At 46.7% G+C, this 21,745-nt stretch overlaps 1 protein-coding gene across 1 annotated transcript in view; it reads right to left on the reverse strand.

Moving 5' to 3' along the window:
• Positions 1 to 13,205, reverse strand: part of LOC122369185 (protein FAM214A-like) — a 33,977-nt gene extending 20,772 nt beyond the window's left edge. Inside the window, exons 1-3 of the mRNA XM_043343715.1 lie at positions 13,128 to 13,205; positions 7,817 to 7,918; positions 4,850 to 4,980 (exon numbers count right to left, since the gene is read on the reverse strand). Of these exons, the coding sequence (XP_043199650.1) occupies positions 4,850 to 4,931 (82 nt within the window). The 5' untranslated portion in view covers positions 4,932 to 4,980; positions 7,817 to 7,918; positions 13,128 to 13,205. The remainder of the gene's footprint in view (positions 1 to 4,849; positions 4,981 to 7,816; positions 7,919 to 13,127) is intronic.
• Between the last annotated feature and the right edge of the window lie 8,540 nt (positions 13,206 to 21,745).

The following is a 21,745-nucleotide window of genomic DNA, read 5'->3' on the forward strand; positions in this document are numbered from 1 at the left end:
TTTTGTAGCTTGCCTGCAAGCTAGCCTGTTTGAAAAATGATGGACAATCTGCTTCCGCGCTCAGTTCAATAATTAATTGAACAGTGGTGAACGGCATGCGGCCTGGGTAGAGCGGCAGCTCCGGGGAGAGTGCAGAGAGCGGCCAGTGTCGACACACAGGCCTGGGCCACATAAATAAACCGTGGTTCACGGTGACGCGCCGGCTGAATACAGCCGGCCGCCGACCGGCAGTGCAGTGGCCGGCGGCGCGGAGCCACCCCACGGCGAGCCAAACGACCGGCGCTCGGCCAAAGGAGAGGAGCTCGCGACGGCCGGACGAGGGAGCCGGGAGCCGCCGGGGATGGGGGAATGGAGAATAACAGGGGACGTGTGGAGGCAATACCCGAGCAGGAGTGGTAACTACCTTCAGCAGAAAAAGAAACCTGTTTGGTCGCTCAGACTGACTAAAATTAAACATCATCATCGATCAAAATAATTACTACTTCGTGGGTTCTACGTTACCCGTTTTTCACAAACACGAAGCCGGCTGGCGCCATGGATGGAGCGTCCTTGTAGCGGCCCAGGTTGTGTTCAGAGCCAGCATGTGAGGTGAAATGATTCAGGCGGCCTTGGCAGGCGTTTACCAAAGTTCTGGCGTGATTACGAAACGTTGCCATTGAAGTCGATCTCCGTATGTAAGTCGCAACGAAAAGTGGACTATGCTTTCATATCTTTTTTTAAGATGACAAAGAGTCGAGTCATAACCTGTAGCATTTGCTTACCTACTTCAAATGAACACAGAAGCCAGAGAAGTTACTGAGTTTTTCATGAATCAAATGCTTGTTTCCTTGGCCACTCACGACAAAGTGAAAGATTAATCCAAGCAATCAACATACAGTGGCCACTGGTCTTTGAAAGCGAGCTCTTTTGGGCTGGTACTGTTACGTTGAACAACTTCCTGAACTTTCCGTGAAATTTCCATGAGCTATGCCAATGCAATGGACATTGATACAATTCACCAGTTAGGTGTATAGACGATGAAGCAAAGGTAATAAGAATCTCAGAAGCCTCCTAAAACTCAGCCACTATCGTAAATCACAAAAAAATGACTGTAAAAAGGCTGCTCGTTCTACATGGCTACGGAAAAAAAGATAACATTCCCACCAGCCTGGTATTGTCAGAACTCAGAGCACACATCACCCGATATATTACCATCGGCACTTGATGGAAACGTTATATATTTAGCTCAGATCCCGCAGAGATATTCGCCGGCTCCAACAACAACGGCGCGTTTCTGTATACATACACAGGCGAGCGTGGTTGCGCCGCGGGCTCTCAGCCAAGTGGCGACCATTATCGTCCCCACCGTCCCTTCCCGACCTGACCCAGATATGTGAAGGTCCTATTCCCACCGACCCCTCCCCACTCGCCCGCTTCCCCAGCGATCAATACTGGAGACGGTGCCGCGACCCGGGGCGCCGCCCCTCCCCCACTGCGGCTCAGCTGACGAACAGCTGATCGGCGAGCATTCGCCAACGCCGGAACGCCAGCGACGGCCGGCCGCCCGGTGTCGAAACAAAGGAAACGCAGCACCGAGCCCCGGCGGCTCTGTTTCAGGGTGACCCGGGCAAAACGGTCCGCCATAGCAGGGGGAAAACAACAGCGAAGCGTTGTCGACTATGGAAGATTGGGAGGAACTTCCCGAACAATTGACGATAGCACCTCATTGCATTTCTGCTTGATAAAACAAAACATGACAATGACAGATTGGGAAACGGAGATTGAGCAAAATTTTAACCGATGCCAGCTGTTACTAATGCACTACAAAAATGAGAACCACCAACCCTGAACCGCTACAAAAGCTTCCCTTCCCGCACACGGCAGCCCGCCCCAATAACCAGGCCATTTCACGGAAACCATATCCTCCTGCCGACGGGCCCGTTCGCCCGCTGTGGCGAGCAGTCGCCAATAACGAAACGGACAGCAGGCCCGCAGTCCGTATCACAACAAAGGAGCAGCGGCGGCGCCGGCGCAGCCGCCTCGACCGGCTGACAGGGTGCGTGTCAGCGCTGCCGCCGCTGCCGCAGCCTCAAGGACAACGGGAGGGGGGGGGGGCGACGACACCAACATAACCAGAACTATCCAACAAAATATGAGCACTTGGTGTACGGCGAGCTTAAATCAAAACCGGTTTGGTTATTAATAGCTGCACGTAAGCAGTGTTGAAAAACAGTTACATTATGTATTTAGGTAATTAAAGCTGAAGCATCCGGTTTGCAGACAACTGCAACGAGAACAAAGGAAGTAGGTATTATTAAGATTTTTCGAGCTACGGACTGTAAACAAAGCCTCGAACTTGTTGCAAACTAGGATAAATCTTCAAATTCGGACGAGTCGCGAACGCGTTGGGGGCGTATTTATTCATTTTTGGAGTTCATCATTCCTTCCAGAATAAAATCGAATTTTACAGAAAAAAGATGCGTTGCCGTTTACCGGGTCAGCGCTCTAATCTATGTCAGATGCGTCCATTAGCCTAGAAGCAGCGCATCAAAATCTAACGAATCGCCAAATCCTGGATGGACAGTTTTACACGCGCAAGTTCCCAGCAGTCACAAATTGACACTTTGTGACTCACAAAGTGTCAGTTGGAGCAAACCGAACATCCACCGGTCGCCATGACAGACCTTCACAGTCGCACACTTCTAAGCCCATTACCGTTCGGGAAAGCGGAGCCGTGGGCAGTGCTGGAGAGAAATCCGGCCGAGCGCCCGTGTTTAGTGCTCACGACACTAGCGTCAGCCGCCCTGGAACGCCGCTACACTCCCCTGGGGCCTCCGGGTGATAAAAACATAGCCAGCTGTTACCATGGCGTGCGGGCGACTCATGGAGAGAACCCCTCTGTGCTCGGCCATCACCGCTGCGCAGCGCACAGGCATATAATAAACACCGTGACCATCCCAACCCGCCTAACGTCATCCAAGACCCGTTAGATAGCAGGGAAATCGGAGAACTCCAGCCGACGACTAACGAGCTACCCGGAACTGATCCGGCTTAGTGACGCGCGCGTCCGCCGTGCCATGTGTCTGCAGTATGCCGGTGCTGCGCACATAGGACCAGTCCTCAGTGAACCCGGTACCGGCGCCCCGTCCGTCCGGCCCTGCTCACCTGGCTGTGAGGCCTCTGCCATGGTGGCGAGCGGCGCGCTGCAGCCCGGTCCTGGTGCGGCAGCGGCGCGGCGCCCGACTGATCCACTGACGCCCGGGCGCCGCCGCTCGGCCGCGCACCATGAATAAAAATACGGCCCAAGGTCGGGGCACGCACACGCGCCGCCCGCCGCCGCCGGCGCACGCAGCCCCGGCCGTGACCGGGCCGGCGCAGGTGGGTGCCAGCGGGGCCGACGGAGCCAGCGTCGGCCCAGCGTCGGCCCACCGACGGCACCCGACACCGAACGACGGACGACGTCAGCCTGCGCATTGGCGTGATGAAACCGAATGGTGACGAAATTTGACTTTGGTATTGACCGTATTGCGGTGTCACGGATTGTGGCAATCTTAAAGGATGAATTTCTGCTAATCAGCGCGGAGAAATAAAATCAGCAAATGGTGAGAGAATGGAATACAATAAAACAGTGAAACAAGAACGTTTAAGAAAACTGAATAAAACTTCTTGGAAACGCCAAGGTTACGGTGGCTTTTTTAGGCATACGCCGTCCTCCAGTGTTGGATTAGGGTCCACATCAAGATGGGGTTATGCGACTTATGATACCGAGACGGTTAGGCTTACGTTGTCCCAGGGGATCTGAAATGAAATGAAATGAAACGACGCATGCGTAGCTAAGGATTGGGAATGAAGGGAACAATGACATAAGGAGTCATTTCGAACATCATCTGATATGGAAGATATTCACTTTTGGTCCCGTGGAACGTGACAGGCATTGTCACGGGTAGTTATACAACGCTTGGCACTTATCACAGCGCTAAATGCTCGTTTTACCTCACACCTCTCCCATAGCTAAAAGCTCACGGACTCCGTCCGTACGAACTGCGTCACCCTTTGTTGCTAAGGGAATGGAACAAAAGCTGGCCGCTTTTCCAGCTGGCCAAAGTTACAGCCAACAGTCTGTCCATATCGGGTGGGATCAATGGATGGCTGAACCCTTTACGTCGTACAGCGCAAACCCGACAAAACTGCCATAAACTCGCAGTCTGTGTCGCGCTACAGCTGAGCCAAAAACGCTCCCGCCTTGCGTAAGCCCGTCTGACCCCCAGCTACTGACGTCACGGGTGATGCGCCAATGGGGCGCGACGTCACGCGGTGGGGGCGTGATGTGGCGCACTTCGCACCACGCCCCCTCGAGGGGGAGGGGGAGCGGAGGGGGACGCTACTGCGCGGCGCCCAGCTGAGCGGGGTCACAGGCCCGTCCAAGGCCACCTCGACCCAACGACCGGGCAGCGTTAGCAGCTGTCAGTAAATAGAGCCAGCACTGCAGCAGTGCAGCGCGGCGCGCCAGATCGGTGAAACAAAAACATGCCTTTGAAGTTCATGCAGGCACTTTGCGCCAATAAAAAGTGTGACTCGATAGGTAAAAGTTTGTCAATGTAACAACAAAATGGCATAACACATTGTGCCTGAAATATAAGTACATTTCTATCCTTCGAGTCGAACCCGCAGGGTCACTTTACTAAGAATCAGGACTGGAATGGCCAACTGAAGCCACGGCCGTCTCAAATATTTACAATTCCGCATCCTCCTCTGTGAGCCATGATCATTCACAATTGGACAGTGGACAGCCGTTTGACAGTGGAACTGGAAAGCCATTGGACACAGGACAGTCACTGAACACTGGACAGTGGACAGCCACTGGGCTCACCTGTGACGGCGGTCGGCGGCAGTCCGGCCGTATCTGCCGGCGCCGCCTGGGCGGCAGGCGCGCGCGGCCAGGCTCCCCTCATGGCGCCGGGCCGGGCAGACCCTCCTCTGAGCACCTCCGGCTACCACCGCCTGCCGAGGCGCCGGGTCGGGGCGTCAGTGACCGTCGGGCGTCGGTAGACACGGAACGATCGGCGCCGCCGCGCCGCCACCGACCGGTACAGGGCAGAGCGGCCCCGGAGCACAGTGCTCTCCCATGGGAACACACACTCTCCGGCCGCCAGACCATCACGGAATGCCGAGAGCCTGCACACCGGCAACCACAGGGTAGCTGAGCTCGCGAATTCTTAAACAATCCCGAAGTACCCGCTAGCCGATACACGGGGGGGGGGCATGGGCAATGCCCCCCCCCCCCCCCAGGGCCTAAATGGCCCGGTGGCCGGTTGTCCCCTCCCCTAAAATTACTGGTTGACTCCCCATCGAGTTTTTTTTCTTCTAGATATTGCCATTCTTGGATGTTCATGGCGCGTGAACTAGTAGTTAGTACAGCTAGAACATCGCGAAAAAATCGATCTCTTTTTAAGTTATTTCGCTTATGTGTCGGGAGATTTCACCTAAAATGCGCCATAGCGTTTACCCGATCGGCACAAAACACAACTTTACGACCCTTTGCTCCTGAGCCACGTGGCGACGTCATAAGCTCCATTCGAAGGAGCATAAAAATAATGAAGAAAGTATGACATTTTTCGGTCAAGTTTAAGGGTCAGGTCACCAGAGAATTTTACCAATAGACGAATTTTCCTGAATGTGATATTCCTGATGAGTGACCTGCAGGCTGCAGCTCATGAGCTAATAAAGCTAGAATTCCACAAAAATACACTGGATGGCTTTTTACAGCTTCTTCGCTGGAGTGTCCTTGGATTTGACAAAAAGTCAACGCTTTAGCCGTCAGAGAGCAAAACAAGCGGTCATATAATGGACGTTTCGTTGATCTTTGAAATAACTACTTTTGCCATAAAACATGTCCGAAAATATCCTCACCGGCATCGTGTTCCTCTCGTCGAGACACGCCAAATGAGGTATCATTTGACCTTATGACGTCAAATGGAAAGTTGACCTAAGGTCAAGGTCACGAACTGACCGAAAAAGGTAGCGTCGCACGCACATGAGTTGATCCGTACAGTTAAGCTGAACGCATCCAATGTGTTTTCATTCCTCTAGTATGTCTATCAAAAAATTGCCGCGTAAAAACTAATGATGACCTTCCATGACCTAAGATGACCTCAGGAGTACACATAAGCTGGGACCACGAAAGCATTTTTCCGATTCAGCAATAACCGCGCCGTGCTGTGGAGGCGGTTGGAGGCGCTTCACTTCGGTAAGTAAAAGGTCGGTGGAGGCGTCTTTACTCTGTCAGGTTTTTCGCAAAAAAAAAAAAAAACGGCGGCGCTTGGAAACCTTATAATACATCCTTTCTGCACATGCTGTGAAAATTTTTGACCTGGGTCGTTTAAGGTCAGGTCACGGGTCACCAGGTCACGTCAATTAACCTTACTTAAGGAAAAGCTCCAATGATCGTCATAGCTACACCGACTGAGCGATCGAGTTGAAGCTTTTAGAGATTGATAAGAGCAACAATACGCATGAAAAGCAAATTTTCACAGCATGCAAAGAAAACATGTATGGCAAAAGAACGCAGCCTTTTTTAAGATATCATCGGAAAACCACAAGGGACAGACAGCCTTCAAAAACCACTTGAAATAAAAGAAGTTGAAGTCTTGAACAGGCTTCAGTGGGAGCGGGGGGGGGGGGTGCAAGTTATCAATGAGATCAGCTTCCTTATACTTATAGCAGCTGGTTCAGTTGTCACTGGTCGAGCCATTCACTTTTTCAGGTGTCCATTAGTGAATTGTGTGTCCACTGGTTCAGTTCCATTTGGTTCAGTTGTCTTCTGGTTCACTTGTGCACTGGTTCAGATGTCCACTGGTTCAGGTATCCACTGGTTCAGTAGTCCATTGATTTACTTGTCTACAGGTTCAGTTGTCCACTGCCCACTGGTTCAGTCAGCACTGTTTAAAGGAAATAGTTCACTTTTAACATGGGGTTTTGAGCTGGAATAGCAGTTTCGTAGCTTGAGCTGAGACTAGCACAAATCAGGAGCTTTTACGGCTCAACGATCACCCTAGACGAAGATATTCCATTTCTCGTTCCGAAAAGAGTGCCTTGTAGAGGAATGCGTGCCTTGCACAGGAATGCAGCCACGTCATCGTCAGCCAATCAGCGTGCTGCTTACAGCCAATGCAGTATGCGTAGGTTTGAGCTACGCAATATGATTGGTCAATGCGTAATAAGCTTCCGCGTCAAACATTATTTTACATAGGATATAGTTCGTCCTATATTAAAATATAGAAAATAATTGTTTTTACAAAAAGGTTTTATTTTATTTCATGATTATTTTGAGCATAAAAAATCATAAATCAATAGCAAAATACTGATTTCAGAAAAGTGGACTGTTTCCTTAAAGTTTTTCAATGGTTCACTTATCTTCTCTTCAGTTGTCATCTGGTTCAGTCATCCTCTGGTTCATTGTCCATTGGTTCAGTTGTCCTCTGGTTCACTTGTCGAATGGTTCTGCTGTTACTGGTTCAGGTTTAGTAGTCCACTGGGTCTAGTTCAGACTACAGTCATCCTCTGGTTCAGTTATTCTCTGGATCAGTTGTCCACTGGTTCAGCTTAGTTAGACAACTAAACCAGTGGCAACTAAACCAGACATCTAGTTTGGTTGCCACTGGATCAGTAGCCCACTGTTTCAATTGTCTACCTACTGTTTCAGTTTTCATCTGGTTGTCACTGGTTTTGTTGCTAATGGCTCTACAGTCAGGGAACCTGATCAGCATTCTGCATACTTTGACCTCATTGCCTGAACAAAGGCCAAACAGACAAAGAAGTTGTTCATCCAACAACTCACCTTTAATTGTCTGGCAGCTTGAAGCTTAGGAAATTATTTCCTACAGGGTGAAAATAATCCTCAGCAGAAAAAGTACTCTGCAGACTGCAGACCATGTAGCATCTGAAATGATTAGACCACCTCGTTAACTTAACATGCATAAACTGAAAGCACCATGAGTCATGAGTCAGTGTAAAATGGACACCTGATGGATGGTGGTATAATAAAGGATTTATTTCTAACTTCTAAGGTACCGTAAAGTGGGGCTATTTGAGACAGTGGGGCTATTTGAGACAGTACGGCAGTGGCTTAGTAAAATTGCTGTAAAATTAAAACCGTTTGATATTTTTTATCAATTTTTGCTCAAGCTGATGTGGAATTTAACAACGAATTCCATGGACAGAGTTTTTTGAAAATTTTGAAAAATTTTGAAAGAAATTTGGCATTAACACGCGCAGTGGAAGGGTTGCGAGTACTACGCCCAGTGGAAGGGGGGGGGGCGGATGTCGCCCCCCCTAAGATCTCAGCTCCCACTGGAGCTAGAAAGACGAAATTTGGAGGGTAGGTGGGGGCCATGAGGAACTCTGTTGTGTGTGAATTTCATGACCCTAGGTCAATATCTTCAAGGTCAAATGAGGTCAAATGTGGTCAAATCTGCCATATTAACGATTTTTTTGCGTTTACACGCCGATAACTCAAAAAGTTACCGGCCGATTTTCTTTTTTCTTTCACTATACGAAAGAACAAACATTTGGGAGTATGTATGGTGAATTTCTAGATAATCCAACAATAAATATGGCAGTTAGAAGCCTGCTAAGGGTAAGATGTCGCCGGCTGAAGCGGGATCGGCGGACGCGGGAAACGCGGCAATCACAATTTTGTGTTTACACACTCATACCTCAAATTGTTACCGGCCGATTTTCAAAATTCTTTGACCATATGATTGCCTGTACATTTCTCAGTCTTCTCACCGAATTTGACGCGAATCTAATATAATCAGCGGTAAGGAGCGCGATGTAAAGACGGAACCGTCCCGCCCCGGCACAGTCTACAATTCAGGCGGCGCGTAACGGCTAGCGCCGGCCGCCGCGCCGCCGCGCCGCCGCGGCGGCAGGATGTTTGACTTTACACCGCTATTACTAGAAAAGTTGTGAACCGATTTTCTTATTTCTTGCACGAGAAGATCCGCAATTCAATTTTGGACAGGTAGCCAAAATTTCACATTGATATTATGTTCGCGGCGCGAGTTATTGGCGAAAAACAGGAGGGGTGGGCGAAATCCGCCCCCCCCCCTTCCACTGCGCGTGTTAAATGAGAAATACAGAAAAACCACAATTTAATTTATACGAAAAGCACCCCTACCTGCAGCTTAACATGGTTGAAGTTTTAAAAACTTTGCAACCGAATCTGTCGTAACTATCGTTTTACTTATGGGCTGAGTACATTTTACATGAAGACATTATATATTGTTAGCGGTAGTGACAATTGTGTAACCCGATGTCTCAGAATCCCGATGATACCCACCTCGTCCAACCTCAACGTATACCAAATACAGCTGATGATTGTGATGCCAAGGCCATAAAACAGGTGATATGATGCATCCTAAAGACTTCCCGTCATCTGCGTAAGGTGTATCAAACATTCGACCTAAGGAACACCGATGAATCGGTCATGGGTTCATGGTACTTTTAGCAGCAAGCAATATTTACACATTGTAACTAAATACGACCATCCAGTTTGTGACGATATTAGTTACCTTTATGAACATGTGCAATGTGCATAGAATGTGTTTCATCAGTCACTAACGGGGTCGGTAATCGACCCATGTCTACTCTGGTTGACCAAAAGCACCACTGAAGGTTATTTATCATACATACTTACTGTTAGGTGAGCCTTCAGTATACGAGGGGGTATCGAAAAGTTCTGATCATCGCCATGAATTAGATGAGATAGAAATTTGATTTTTTTACATGATGTTCATTACTCCTTTACAAGTCACCACACACGACCGCAAACTTATTGCATCGTTTCTTGAGCTGCCTCAGGCGGTCATTGTAGGACCCTCGCACTGTCCCGTAAATCACTGCTCCACCTGATCAATGACGTCATTTCTGTCCTTAAGTCACCGGCCATACTGTGGATTCTTCATCTCGCGTAACAATCAAGAGTCAGTTAATACCCGGGCAGGTGAATTTCTTAGATGCGGTAGGATTTAATGTCCACTTCATGTTGTTTCTTCAATCGCAGCTCAGGACGAATGGGCGGGGGCGCTGTCAGTGCGGATAAAACATCTTTCTTAGGATTTTTGCGTCGATTCTGCTTGAGGCCATCTCACAACGTCTTCAAAAGTGTGCAGTAGTGCTTGCTTATCATTATCCGACCATCATCAAGACAGTCGGTAATGACTATCCTACGCCAGATCCAGATCACTGATAGCATTGACCTTCCATATCGGCTTCTGCATCTTCGCCTTTTAAGAAGGACAGATGTGCCGTGCTTAAACTTCTTGATCATCTTTTTATCTCCGGATCATACACATAGATCCAGCATTCGTCATAAGTCATCAAATGATCGAAGGTGTCTTCAATTTCCTAAAAAAGGCCTATTTTTCAGTTCGAAAGCCCAAGACGCGTTTTTCTCTTGAACAAAGTAGACACACGAACTTCTAAGCGGGCTGACTCCTTTATCGTCTGTAGTTCTTCGCTGATAATATTTTCAGGCACTGCCAGCATTGAAACTTTTCTGTTGCACAACCATCTGAAAGGTCGCACGACGATCTGCAAGGATGAGGTCCTCCACTTCCTTCACAGTCACCACCATGTCAGTCACTGGTAGTCACTCACTTCTTGACTCCCCTGCAAGGGCCATGCAACCAAGTTGAAAATTATTTCTTCATTTTCGGTAAGTGCATGAGATGGGCTTTCCTCGCCATAAACTAATTGCACGTGCTTGATGTATTTTCTCAGTGTGATACCGTTTCAAATGCATTAGGTGGATGACGGTTCGGTCCTCAATGGGCCCAATACTCATCTTTTTTACTTCTAAGTCTCTCCTACATAAGATAAAACCACTTCTCAGGATTTTCTTTGCGGGAACATTGTTCTTAAGAACCAAATATAATACCAACCAAAAATCATCAAAATCGGTCTATATCTTCTATGTGATGATCAGAACTTTTCGATACCCCCTCGTACGTACTTGATGTAGTGCATCATAACATGCAGTGATCTAGGGAAATCGGTATAAAATCAAAACCGTTTGACCTTTTTCTGTTATTTCTTTACAGGTTGATGTGCAATGGAACAATGGATCATGCATATCACTCATTCAACCATTTTGGAAACTGCTTTCCCCTTTTTAATGCATTACGGTGCGTTTAATGCTGTAGCGAGCCCGTCTCAATAGCCCCACCAACTTTCGGCCTATATGTTTTACGCCACCAGATGTAAACACAACAACTTTATTTGAAAATTTTACTATCTTTTATTTAGAAATAGTCCTAGATAATCATCCTGTGATTTTTTTTTAGCTTAGGATCACATCATATTATGACAGCCCTAGCATACAGTAATGCAATTTTTAGCAGACCGAAATACTGTGTCCAACGAAAAACGAAAAATTGATTATAAGGGTTATATAGCTGTAGTTGAAAGAAATACTTTTTGCCAGAAGTATCAAAATTGAATTGCCAATCGTAAGGCATGAAAAGAATTATCCCTAGTTTGACCAATTTTCTTCAACTTCCTTGCGACTAAAACTGTCTCAAATAGCCCCACACTATGGGGCTATTTGAAACAGGCTTCAATTATAAAAATAACTTTATGTATGGTTACTAGCTGAACCAAAATGGACCTATCTGAAAGAGGTTACAGAGGACTACGTTTTTGCAATTTACATGCTATAGGAAATATCAACCGTTTTGAAGAGAGAGGCCAAAAACAGTAAAATCCGTTTCAAATAGCCCCACTTTACGGTATTAAGAAGTACTGAATTCAGCATTAGAAAATGTGTGCAATATTGGGTACAAGTACCTACTTACAATGCTATAAGATGTAAGCCAGCATTTCCAAAACCTATTACAGCATATTATTTCACCTTAGTCTCCACCTGTTCATGCATCATGCCATGCTCTTGGCAGAAGTGAACTTAACCCGCGCGGGGCTGGGGGGGGGGGGGGTAAATTTTACCCCCCTCCCCTGTTATCTCCCGAACTAATGGTCCGATTTGGAAAATTCAAACGCCAATCGAAAGCTCTCATCACGAACTACTAAAAACATGTACTAAATTTAAAGTTTGAGGTCAAGGTCAAGGTCAGGTCAAGGGTACAAATTGCAAGTTTCTACAGTATCGGCCTTGCACCGTAGTTGCCGAAGAATGGAGTCATGGACTGAGATTGATCGCCCAAAACGTGTTCTTAGGCTACCAAGACAATATTCGTTGCATACAATATCATTCAGAGGTCAAGGTCAAGGTCAGGTCAGGTCAGGTCAGGTCAGGTCAGGTCACCAAAAAACAAAATATAGAAAAGTGCATGTGCAACACATGTTTTATGGGTCATTTTACTCATAGAATTCAATAGGCACACTCAATAAGTGATATGGACCACCTCTGGATGAATTTCAGGTCGAGGTCAGGTCAAGGTCAGGTCAAGTGAGGTCAAATTTTGAAGTTGGTTGTTAAGGCCTAAAAAGGTGTCTATCTGATGCAGTTTTTCACGGCGAATCGAATGATGCTATTTTTGTTTCCGTACGAGGTCTAGAACTTCCAAAAAAGTCATTTTTCAAAAAAATTGTGTGTCGTGACGTCATAAAATTTTGAATAACTCCCACATTTTTGAACCGATTCTTCTAAAATTTGGTATGTAGGTGCACATAGACCACTTCTCTGACATATATTCCGGTTTTTTCGATAGACTCAAAATTTTGGATTTTATAATGATTTTCCCAAAAAAGTCAGTTTTTTGAAAAAATATAGGCCAAAATCAAAAATTTTCAAAAAACCGAGATAGCCATTTGATAGACAAAGTAAAATTACGTATAACCTTTTTTGTTACGTCTTGATTCAAGAATCAAGACTAACATCGTCTTGATTCATGAAGATGTTAGCGGCGTTTGAACTTTTGCCGTTTTTTAGGCGAAAATGGCGAACATGACGTCACTAAAACGTCAATTTCTCAAAAATTTCCGACGGATTTCGCTCAAATTTTCAGGGAACGTGTCAAATTGATGTAAGAAAAGGTACTGAAAGTGCGCCGCCGTTTTTGAGATATCGCAAAAATTCGCGAGGGGGGGGTAAAATTTACCCCCCCCCAGCCCTGCGCAGGTTAACTGACCTCACTGGACCGGACCACCTACAATGCTCGCAGTTCAAGTTCTGTGGATCTTCTCGCACCATAACCTTATAGAACGTGATATGGGTGAGGACAATCAAAGCAGGACAGTTGAATGCTATTGGTCGGAGAGCCCATCGTAACCTAGCGTTTGTTCGTTTAATTTGAATGACATACTTCAACTTCTCTAAAATTGAAATGTGTGATACCAGATACAGTTCAAGTTATCATTGATCATCCAATTAAAAATAAGCCCTACCAAACCCAACAGCATTCACCACTACCCTCTTAACTCAGCACCTTGACCTCACACGACATAGCAAACGACAGCTGGAAACATCCTAATTCCTAGCTAGGTATATAGGGCCGGTAAATGTCAAGTTTAAGTCCTAAGAAGATTTCATTGATAAATTTTTCATATTTTTACATTATTTGACATCCTGAATCCAAAAATGATACTCATATGTCTCGCAAATAAAAGAAAAAAACATAATCAAACCTGACCTAGTCTTCTTCTTCGTGGGTTAGGGCGCGTATACTGAAACACCCTCCCTCTTCAATATCACCCTCTTCTCTGTGGAACACATTACACAACATTACACAAAACAAGGTAGCAAATGCCCGCAAATGCCCTAAAGAGGTAAACGCGCCCTACAAATGACGATCTAAGGCCAATGCGTTCATTTGACGTTCATCCAGCGTAACCGGACAAATCTTCGTATGGCATTTCTTCGTCGCGCAATATTTCGTCCGCATTTCTTCGTCCGCCAATCTTCGTCGGCGCATTTATTCGTGTCGCATTACTTCGTCTCGCATTTCTTCGTAGGTGCAAAAATTCGTAGCGCATTTCTTCGTATCCGCATTTCTTCGTCGGCGCATTTCTTCGTCAAGCATTATTTCGTCCACGCATTTCTTCGTCTACGCAAATCTTCGTCCGCATTTCTTCGTCCACGCAAATCTTCGTCTGCGCAAATCTTCGTCCGCAAATCTTCGTCCCCGCAAATCTTCGTCCGCAAATCTTCGTCCGCATTTTCTCGTCCACGCATTTCTTCGTCTACGCAAATCTTCGTCCGCATTTCTTCGTCCGCGCAAATCTTCGTCCCCGCAAATCTTCGTCCGCAAATCTTCGTCCGCAAATCCTCGTCCGCAAATCTTCGTCCGCAAATTTTCGTCCGCATTTTTCGTCCACGCATTTCTTCGTTCAATCAAATCTTCGTCCGCAAATCTTCGCCCGCAAATCTTTGTCTGCGCTATCTTCGTCTCCGCTAACACTCGTCCACAAATGTGGTTCAATAAAACCATGAAGAAATATCAGACAGTCAAGTGAATGACGAATTTGATGCATGGAATGGATGATCGAAACTTTTGAAGTCAGGTAGATGAGGTCAGTCAGGTGAAGCTATTGTATTTGGAGCCGACAATTGGAACATTCCATATCATTTGTGTCCCGGACATTCTTTTTTTCGCGGTCGTTGAATGACAATATAATCTCTTGTACCTTCGCCGGCATAGGCGGTGGAACGGGGAGGGCACCGGGGCACCGTTCCCCTCTTTAATTTTGGCCTTTTAACAGTAGCCCTATGGGCGTTGCATGGAAAGCATATTGGACCAAAAGTCAGCAGTGCCGTGCCCCCTTAATTGAAGATGTTCCGCCGCTACTGCCCGCCGGACCTATTTGTTTTCTACGGTACACGCCGGCCGAGGGGGCGGGTACGACCCCCCCCCCCCATCGCCGTTTCGCCACTGGTGGAGCTAGCGCGTCGCGGAAAAAGACGAGCGTGTGCGCCGTTACGAGCCGCAGAGATTAATACCCGATTTTAAGGCCTTCTAGGTCAGGGGTCGGCATACGGCCCGCGGGCCGGATCCGGCCAGGTGGGTGACGGTTGGATCCGGCCTGCGACCATCTGACGCCCGGCCCGCGGCTGGTATCAGCGACTTACATCGTGTTCCGGCCCGCCCCCCCCCCCCCCCCCACACACACCGCCTGGAAGGTTAAGCGAGTAGACCACGTGAAGCCGCCAAGTGCACGCAGCTGCAGCACAGCAGCAGTCGTTGATGCTGCGCGTAAAAGCTGCTGACCAAATCTTACCGTTGCAAGTTTTGTCTAGAAGTAGAATTAGACAAAAACACCCGCAAATGGTGTTTATAAACTCATGAAGTGTGCGAAGGAAGAACTGTTGTCAGCCAAAGCACATTTGAGTCACTTTTATATCGGAGTCGATTTATGAAGGGCCGGAACACGATGTAAGTCGCTGATACCAGCCGCGGTCCGGACGTCAGCTGGTCGCGGGCCGGATCCAACCGTCACCCACCTGGCCGGATCCGGCCCGCGGGCCGTATGCCGACCCCTGACCTAGAAGGCCTTAAAATCGGGTATTAATCTCTGCGGCTCGTAACGGCGCACACGCTCGTTTTTTTCCGCGACGCGCTAGCTCCACCAGTGGCGAAACGGCGATGGGGGGGGGGGGGTCGTACCGGGTTCCGGACAAAAAGTCAAATGATAAAAGGTAAAAGGATGATTAGTCAACAGACATTACGTCAAAAGCAAGAAGTCAAAAATCTTAAAAGTCAACAGGTAAAAGGTCAACAAAGAGGAAAGTCAAAAGTCAAAAAGTCAAAAAGGATAAAACGTCAAAAGATAAAAAGTGAAATTGTCAAAAAGTCAATGAACAAAAAGTCAACTAGCATAGAAGTCAAAAGACAAAAAGTCAAATGGACATAAGGTCAAAAGACAAAAAGTAAAAACGGCAAAAAGTCAAATAGCCAAAAAGTAAAAAGGACAAAAGTCGAAAGACAAAAAGTGAACAGGACATAAAGTCAAAATCCAAAAAACCAAAAGGACAGAAAGTCAAAAGGACAAAAAGTCAAAAAACAACAAGTCAACCGGGCATGAAGTCAAAATAAAAAGTCAAAAGGTCAAAAAGTCAAAAAGACATAGGTATAGTCGAAGTCCAAAAAGCCAAAAGGACAAAAAATCAAAGGGACAAAAAGTCAAAAGGACAAAGGTCAAAAGACGAAAAGTCAACAGGACATAAAGTCAAATTACGAAAAATCTAAAGGAAAAAAGCCAAAATCCAAAAACTCAAAAGGACAAGTCAAAGAGACAAAGTCAATGACACCTGGATCATCAGTCATTACATACATGAGATAACATTTACAAACAGCTGTACAGTGTACACAATTAAGCAGGATGCTGCACAATATAACCTGACCTGCATCATTGGACATTGAAGCGCGACTGCCTCCATTGCGCGACTGATGGGGATTCCCATGGCCCGCAACCGCGACTCAGCTGGTCACACGGGCATGCTTGGCTGAAATCTGACACACATCCGTTGACACTTACGTTGACGTGCTAGGTGGGAGCTCGCTCGCATCGTAAGGTTGTCATGAGGCAGCGTTACATGATCCTTCGAGACAACTGGCTGTCCCAGGCGCAGTTTACTGGAATTATTTCAACAAATATAGTAACCCGGATTGTTATCGATGCGAAAGTTTCGCTTGTTCAAATTTCCTATTTTGTGTAGGGAGACGTTTCTCATCAATTGATTCCGTCACGGGTTCTATAAGCGATTTCACACTTTTATTATAGTTCAAGCGTATTGTATGGTACAATTGGTACAATAGTAAAGCGCGTCGTTTCTTTTAGATAGGTGGAAGTTGGAACGAGAGGCAATTGTGTGATTGTCGGATTGTCCTGCCTTGAAAGGAACGCTCATATCAGCATCAACAGACAACAACCTGTTAAAGGGACCCTCCCACCTTAAAAAAGTTAATGAATTGGCATAAAAGTGATGTACCGTGAATCAGAAAGAGCGAAAATGAACATCTACCAAATTTCACCGAAAAATATTCACCCGTTTTTGAAATATAAGACTTTTATTTTATAACGCGCGGTCAATGGGCTTGATGACGTCATCAGAGTCCGTTAGTGTTAAGAGATAGGGACTACGCTGGTCCCACCCTGCAAGTAAAGGGAAGAAATTTCTTGAACACTATCAAGCTGCGGGGGTTGCGACCAGGATAAATGGTGGTTTCTGAGCCTGGCCGCAAACTTGGCTATCTCAACTCAAAACTAATGTTAAGGTGGGAGGGTCCCTTTAACCCGGCAGTTGCTGGGGTATTTCGCCACCCACCGTTTGCTGGGGGGGGGGGGGGGGGGCGTTAAACGCCCCCAGCCGATAACTCGAGAACCAATAGGCGCAGCGAAACGCACGAGGCGGCAAACGAAAGAGCGCGACGAGACGCTTCAGATGAGTACTTTAAAGTTGAGTTTTGAGGTCACAGGTCGGGTCAAGGTCAGGTCAAACACCTGAAATCGGCCTTTCAGTAGCATGGACTTCAGGACTTCGCAATGGGCGCCTCTCGTCATAAACTCTGTCAAAATGGTGCACAATCCATCGTATAAGGCCTACAAGAGTGTCAGCTCCATGTAGGGGTCAGTCAAGCATAGGTCAGGGTCAAGGTCAGGTCAACCGGGTAGGCACATATCCCCGAAAATCAAAACTGATATTCGCAGCCCGTGACACATGTTTTATGGGTAATTTGGGGCGTAGAACACGATGGTGACATTCATTTTATCATATGTGTACGTGTTTGGCTAAAAAAGTTTAATTTAAGAAATGCATGTATCATAGTCGTGAAGTAGTCACGAGAAATTGTCAAGATTCAGTTCAAGATTTTGGAAAATGCGGAACGATAATCAATAATCGAAGATAGCCATTTGATTGTTCATGGTATTGGCAGTCTAATGGCGTTTACGGCATGTCTGTATGTCTATTCTGTGATTTTATATGATTTTTTGAACATACGCCGTTTTTGGTCGAAAATTCAAAAATCATGACGCCACTAAAACCTCGATATTTCAAAAAAATTTCCGACCGATTTTTTTTAAACTTTGTCACAATAAACTTCAATCAATTCCCTACAGGTCCCCAAAATTTGGCGCGCCTGCGGCGCGCCGTTTTTATGCTATGGCCCGGCGAAAAAAGTGGGGGCGTTTAACGCCCCCCCCCCAGCAACTCGCGGGTTAATATTCACGGACTGCATACAATTAAGATGACCAATTTTCATCGAAAGGTACGGACTGCATACAATTAAGGTGACCAATTTTCATCGAAATGTATAGGTCAATTAAGTTATCGAGATGCGATTGCTAAAAACACAATTTTTATGACCTCGGAGCTGTGACGTCCAAAGAGAGGTGACAAGTATAGCGCATTGTGGCCACCAGTTACTGTCCCTCTCCTTCATCTTCGCCTCCGCCCTACGTCTCCTTATCGGAACTGCCCCCCCCCGCCACCAGCAGGCACAGTACGCCAACTTTATATAGATAAGTTCACATTCCCAATATACTTTTTAAAGCAAAGTGAAAATAGGTAGGAGCGTTCTTATCGGTAGTGCCGGGGCACGCACGGGGACGCGCCGAGACGCGCTATGCGGTGCAGCCGGCGCCCAGCGGGCGGCGGCCGGGGATCAGGTGGCCCGGCGCGGGTCAGTCGCCGACCGGAGACGCGGGCTGCGTCGTACTTGTACCGACTTGGTTAACGACTGCTTTTAAAGACTACTTTTTGCTGTTGACTACATTCTGCGCATCAACTTTTCGCGCACCTATTAACTATTTGCTTGTTGACTTTTTGTGTGTTGACTTTTAGCGTGTTGACTTTTTGTGTGTTGACTTTTAGCGTGTTGACTTTTAAGCATGTTGACTTTTAGCGTGTTGACTTTTAGGCGAGTTGACTTTTAGCGTCTAGACTTTTTGCGTGTTGACTTTTCGCGCGTTGACATTTTGCGTGTTGACTTTATGCGTGTTGACTTTTAGCGTGTTGACTTTTAGCGTGTTGACTTTTTGACATGTCGGCTTTTTGTCTCTTTGACATTATGTCTTTTGACTTCTTGCGTGTTGACTTTTAGCTTGTTGACTTCTGGCGTGTTGACTTTTTGGCAGGTTGACTTTTTGTTCATTTGACATTTTGTCCTTTGACTTCTTGCGATGTTGACTTTCTGTCTGTTGACCTAATGTCCTTTGACTTTTTATCCGTTTACTTTTAACGTTTTGACTTTTCATCCGGGAATCGGTCGTACCCGCCCCCTCGGCCGGCGTGTACCGTAGAAAACAAATAGGTCCGGCGGGCAGTAGCGGCGGAACATCTTCAATTAAGGGGGCACGGCACTGCCGACTTTTGGTCCAATATGCTTTCCATGCAACGCCCATAGGGCTACTGTTAAAAGGCCAAAATTAAAGAGGGGAACGGTGCCCCGGTGCCCTCCCCGTTCCGCCGCCTATGCCGGCGAGGGTACAAGAGATTATATTGTCATTCAACGACCGCAAAAAAAAGAATGTCCGGGACACAAATGAGGAATGTTACGATTGTCGGCTCCCAAATACAATAGCTTCACCTGACTGACCTCATCTACCTGTCTTCAAAAGTTTCGATCATCCATTCCTTGCATTAAATTCGTCATTCACTTGACTGTCTGATATTTCTTCATGGTTTTATTGAACCACATTTGTGGACGAATGTTTGCGGAGACGAAGATAGCGCAGACAAAGGTTTGCGGACGAAGATTTGGTTGGACGAAGAAATGCGTGGACGAAAAATGCGGACGAAAATTTGCGGACGAAGATTTGCGGACGAAGATTTGCAGACGAAGATTTGCGGACGAAGATTTGCGGGGACGAAGATTTGCGTGGACGAAGAAATGCGGACGAAGATTTGCGTAGACGAAAAAATGCGTGGACGAAAAAATGCGGACGAAGATTTGCGGACGAAGATTTGCGGGGACGAAGATTTGCGGACGAAGATTTGCGCAGACGAAGATTTGCGTGGACGAAGAAATGCGGACGAAGATTTGCGTAGACGAAGAAATGCGTGGACGAAAAAATGCTTGACGAAGAAATGCGCCGACGAAGAAATGCGGATACGAAGAAATGCGCTACGAATTTTTGCACCTACGAAGAAATGCGAGACGAAGTAATGCGACACGAATAAATGCGCCGACGAAGATTTGCGGACGAAGAAATGCGGACGAAGAATTGCGCGACGAAGAAATGCCATACGAAGATTTGTCCTGGAATCTTCATCCAGCGGCTCTAGACTCATATTGAAAGAAGATTGTAGGCTCAAGTGCTTTATCAGGCTTTTTAGAAGCTCATACTTTATGTAAAGAAATTGTGTCACTTTTTGATCTACTAACCTTAGAACTAAAACTGACTTTCAAGCCAGTCTTGACGACTTTTTGATTGAGACTGATGACGTCAAACTGTTCGTAATGAACGCATGAAATTGCTATGAGAACCAAAACATTCGGCCAGCTGTTCATTATTTCCCAAATCTGACGACAGGTGGCTCTGCCTCCTTGACAAGGAGAGAGGTCTGACTTGCAAGTCGTAACAATTTTCGCATTTTTGCATGGATGACGGGATCGTAAGTTAGAAAATTAGAAATTATGAATAGAGTCGAATCAACCAAAACTCGAAGGCTCCTGGGCATCTCAATGCTTCAGAACCTTGCCGGTCGGGTGTCCTTTCAACGAGTTTTACTGTATGGTGTATGGTGGTGGCATGCTTTAACGCAAAATAGGTAAGATATTTAAAAAAGTTTTAATCTCATAGCAAACTGCGAACAGCTTGAGTTACCTAGACAATAAAGGCCCCATGGCACTATCTATTTTCGCTCAACATTACCGAAAACGCTGCACTGCTGCTGTGTCTCTGTACTAGGGCGTCATCTATTCTATTTATTCCTGCTCGTTGGTGGCGCGTGGGTAGCGCCACCTATAGCTCGCCTGCTTATAGTGCTGGACAACTCCATTATTTTTGTAGGTGAACACAAATAAAAGATTCATAACAGTTGTTTATACTAACAAAAAGCTTTTTATATGAAAATTAGGTAAAGAAATAGTCAAAAATGTTTGAAGCCCTCTGCTAAGAACTGTTGTATCTTTTCATCACTATTTTAGCCGGTCCCGTGTGAATCGTAAACAGGCGCGCTTCATACACGAGGTGAAAGCCGAGGGGGTGGCGCGCGCGGGGCCGGTCCGGGTGTCGGCTGTGTGGTGGCTGAGTGAATGTGAATGCAAGGAGGTGCGAGACTAAGTTTCAGTGAGAAGATGTAAATTTATCGAAATTCGCGATGATTGATTGTGATTTAGAGCGAATGGTGCACTCGCGAGCGTGACCAGACCGTTTCAGCTTTTGCCGACGCGATGCCGCTGTTTGCAAGATGCGTGTCTCCGATTAATTTGAGCAGCGCACCGCTGAAAGATGCCGTCGACGATGAGCGTGAGGCGATCGCCAACAACACGCTGTCTGGTGTGCTTCGGCAGCTCGCCAGTCTCGTGCTGCACGCCGAGGATGTGTTTCACGATTTACACAAGGACTTCGAGAGCATCTACAGGAGAGCTGGGGCACTACAGACTCGGGTCAAACAAGTGCAAGAGAAGGCGAATCGCCTCGACGCGAAATCGGTCATCGTCCGTAAGTACCCGTCATAATCTGTTGGGGCGTTGGGTTCCGTTCCGGCTCTAAACTGGTGCCAGCCGGGAGCCAATCGCTCAGACTCTGGGGTGCAAAACTGCCAATCCTCCCAACAAATTATGTATTTTATGACACAAATATT

Source organism: Amphibalanus amphitrite, unplaced genomic scaffold, assembly GCF_019059575.1.
Source record: "Amphibalanus amphitrite isolate SeventyFive unplaced genomic scaffold, NRLGWU_Aamphi_draft 001014F_arrow, whole genome shotgun sequence".
NCBI classification, from domain to species: Eukaryota; Metazoa; Arthropoda; class Thecostraca; order Balanomorpha; family Balanidae; genus Amphibalanus; species Amphibalanus amphitrite.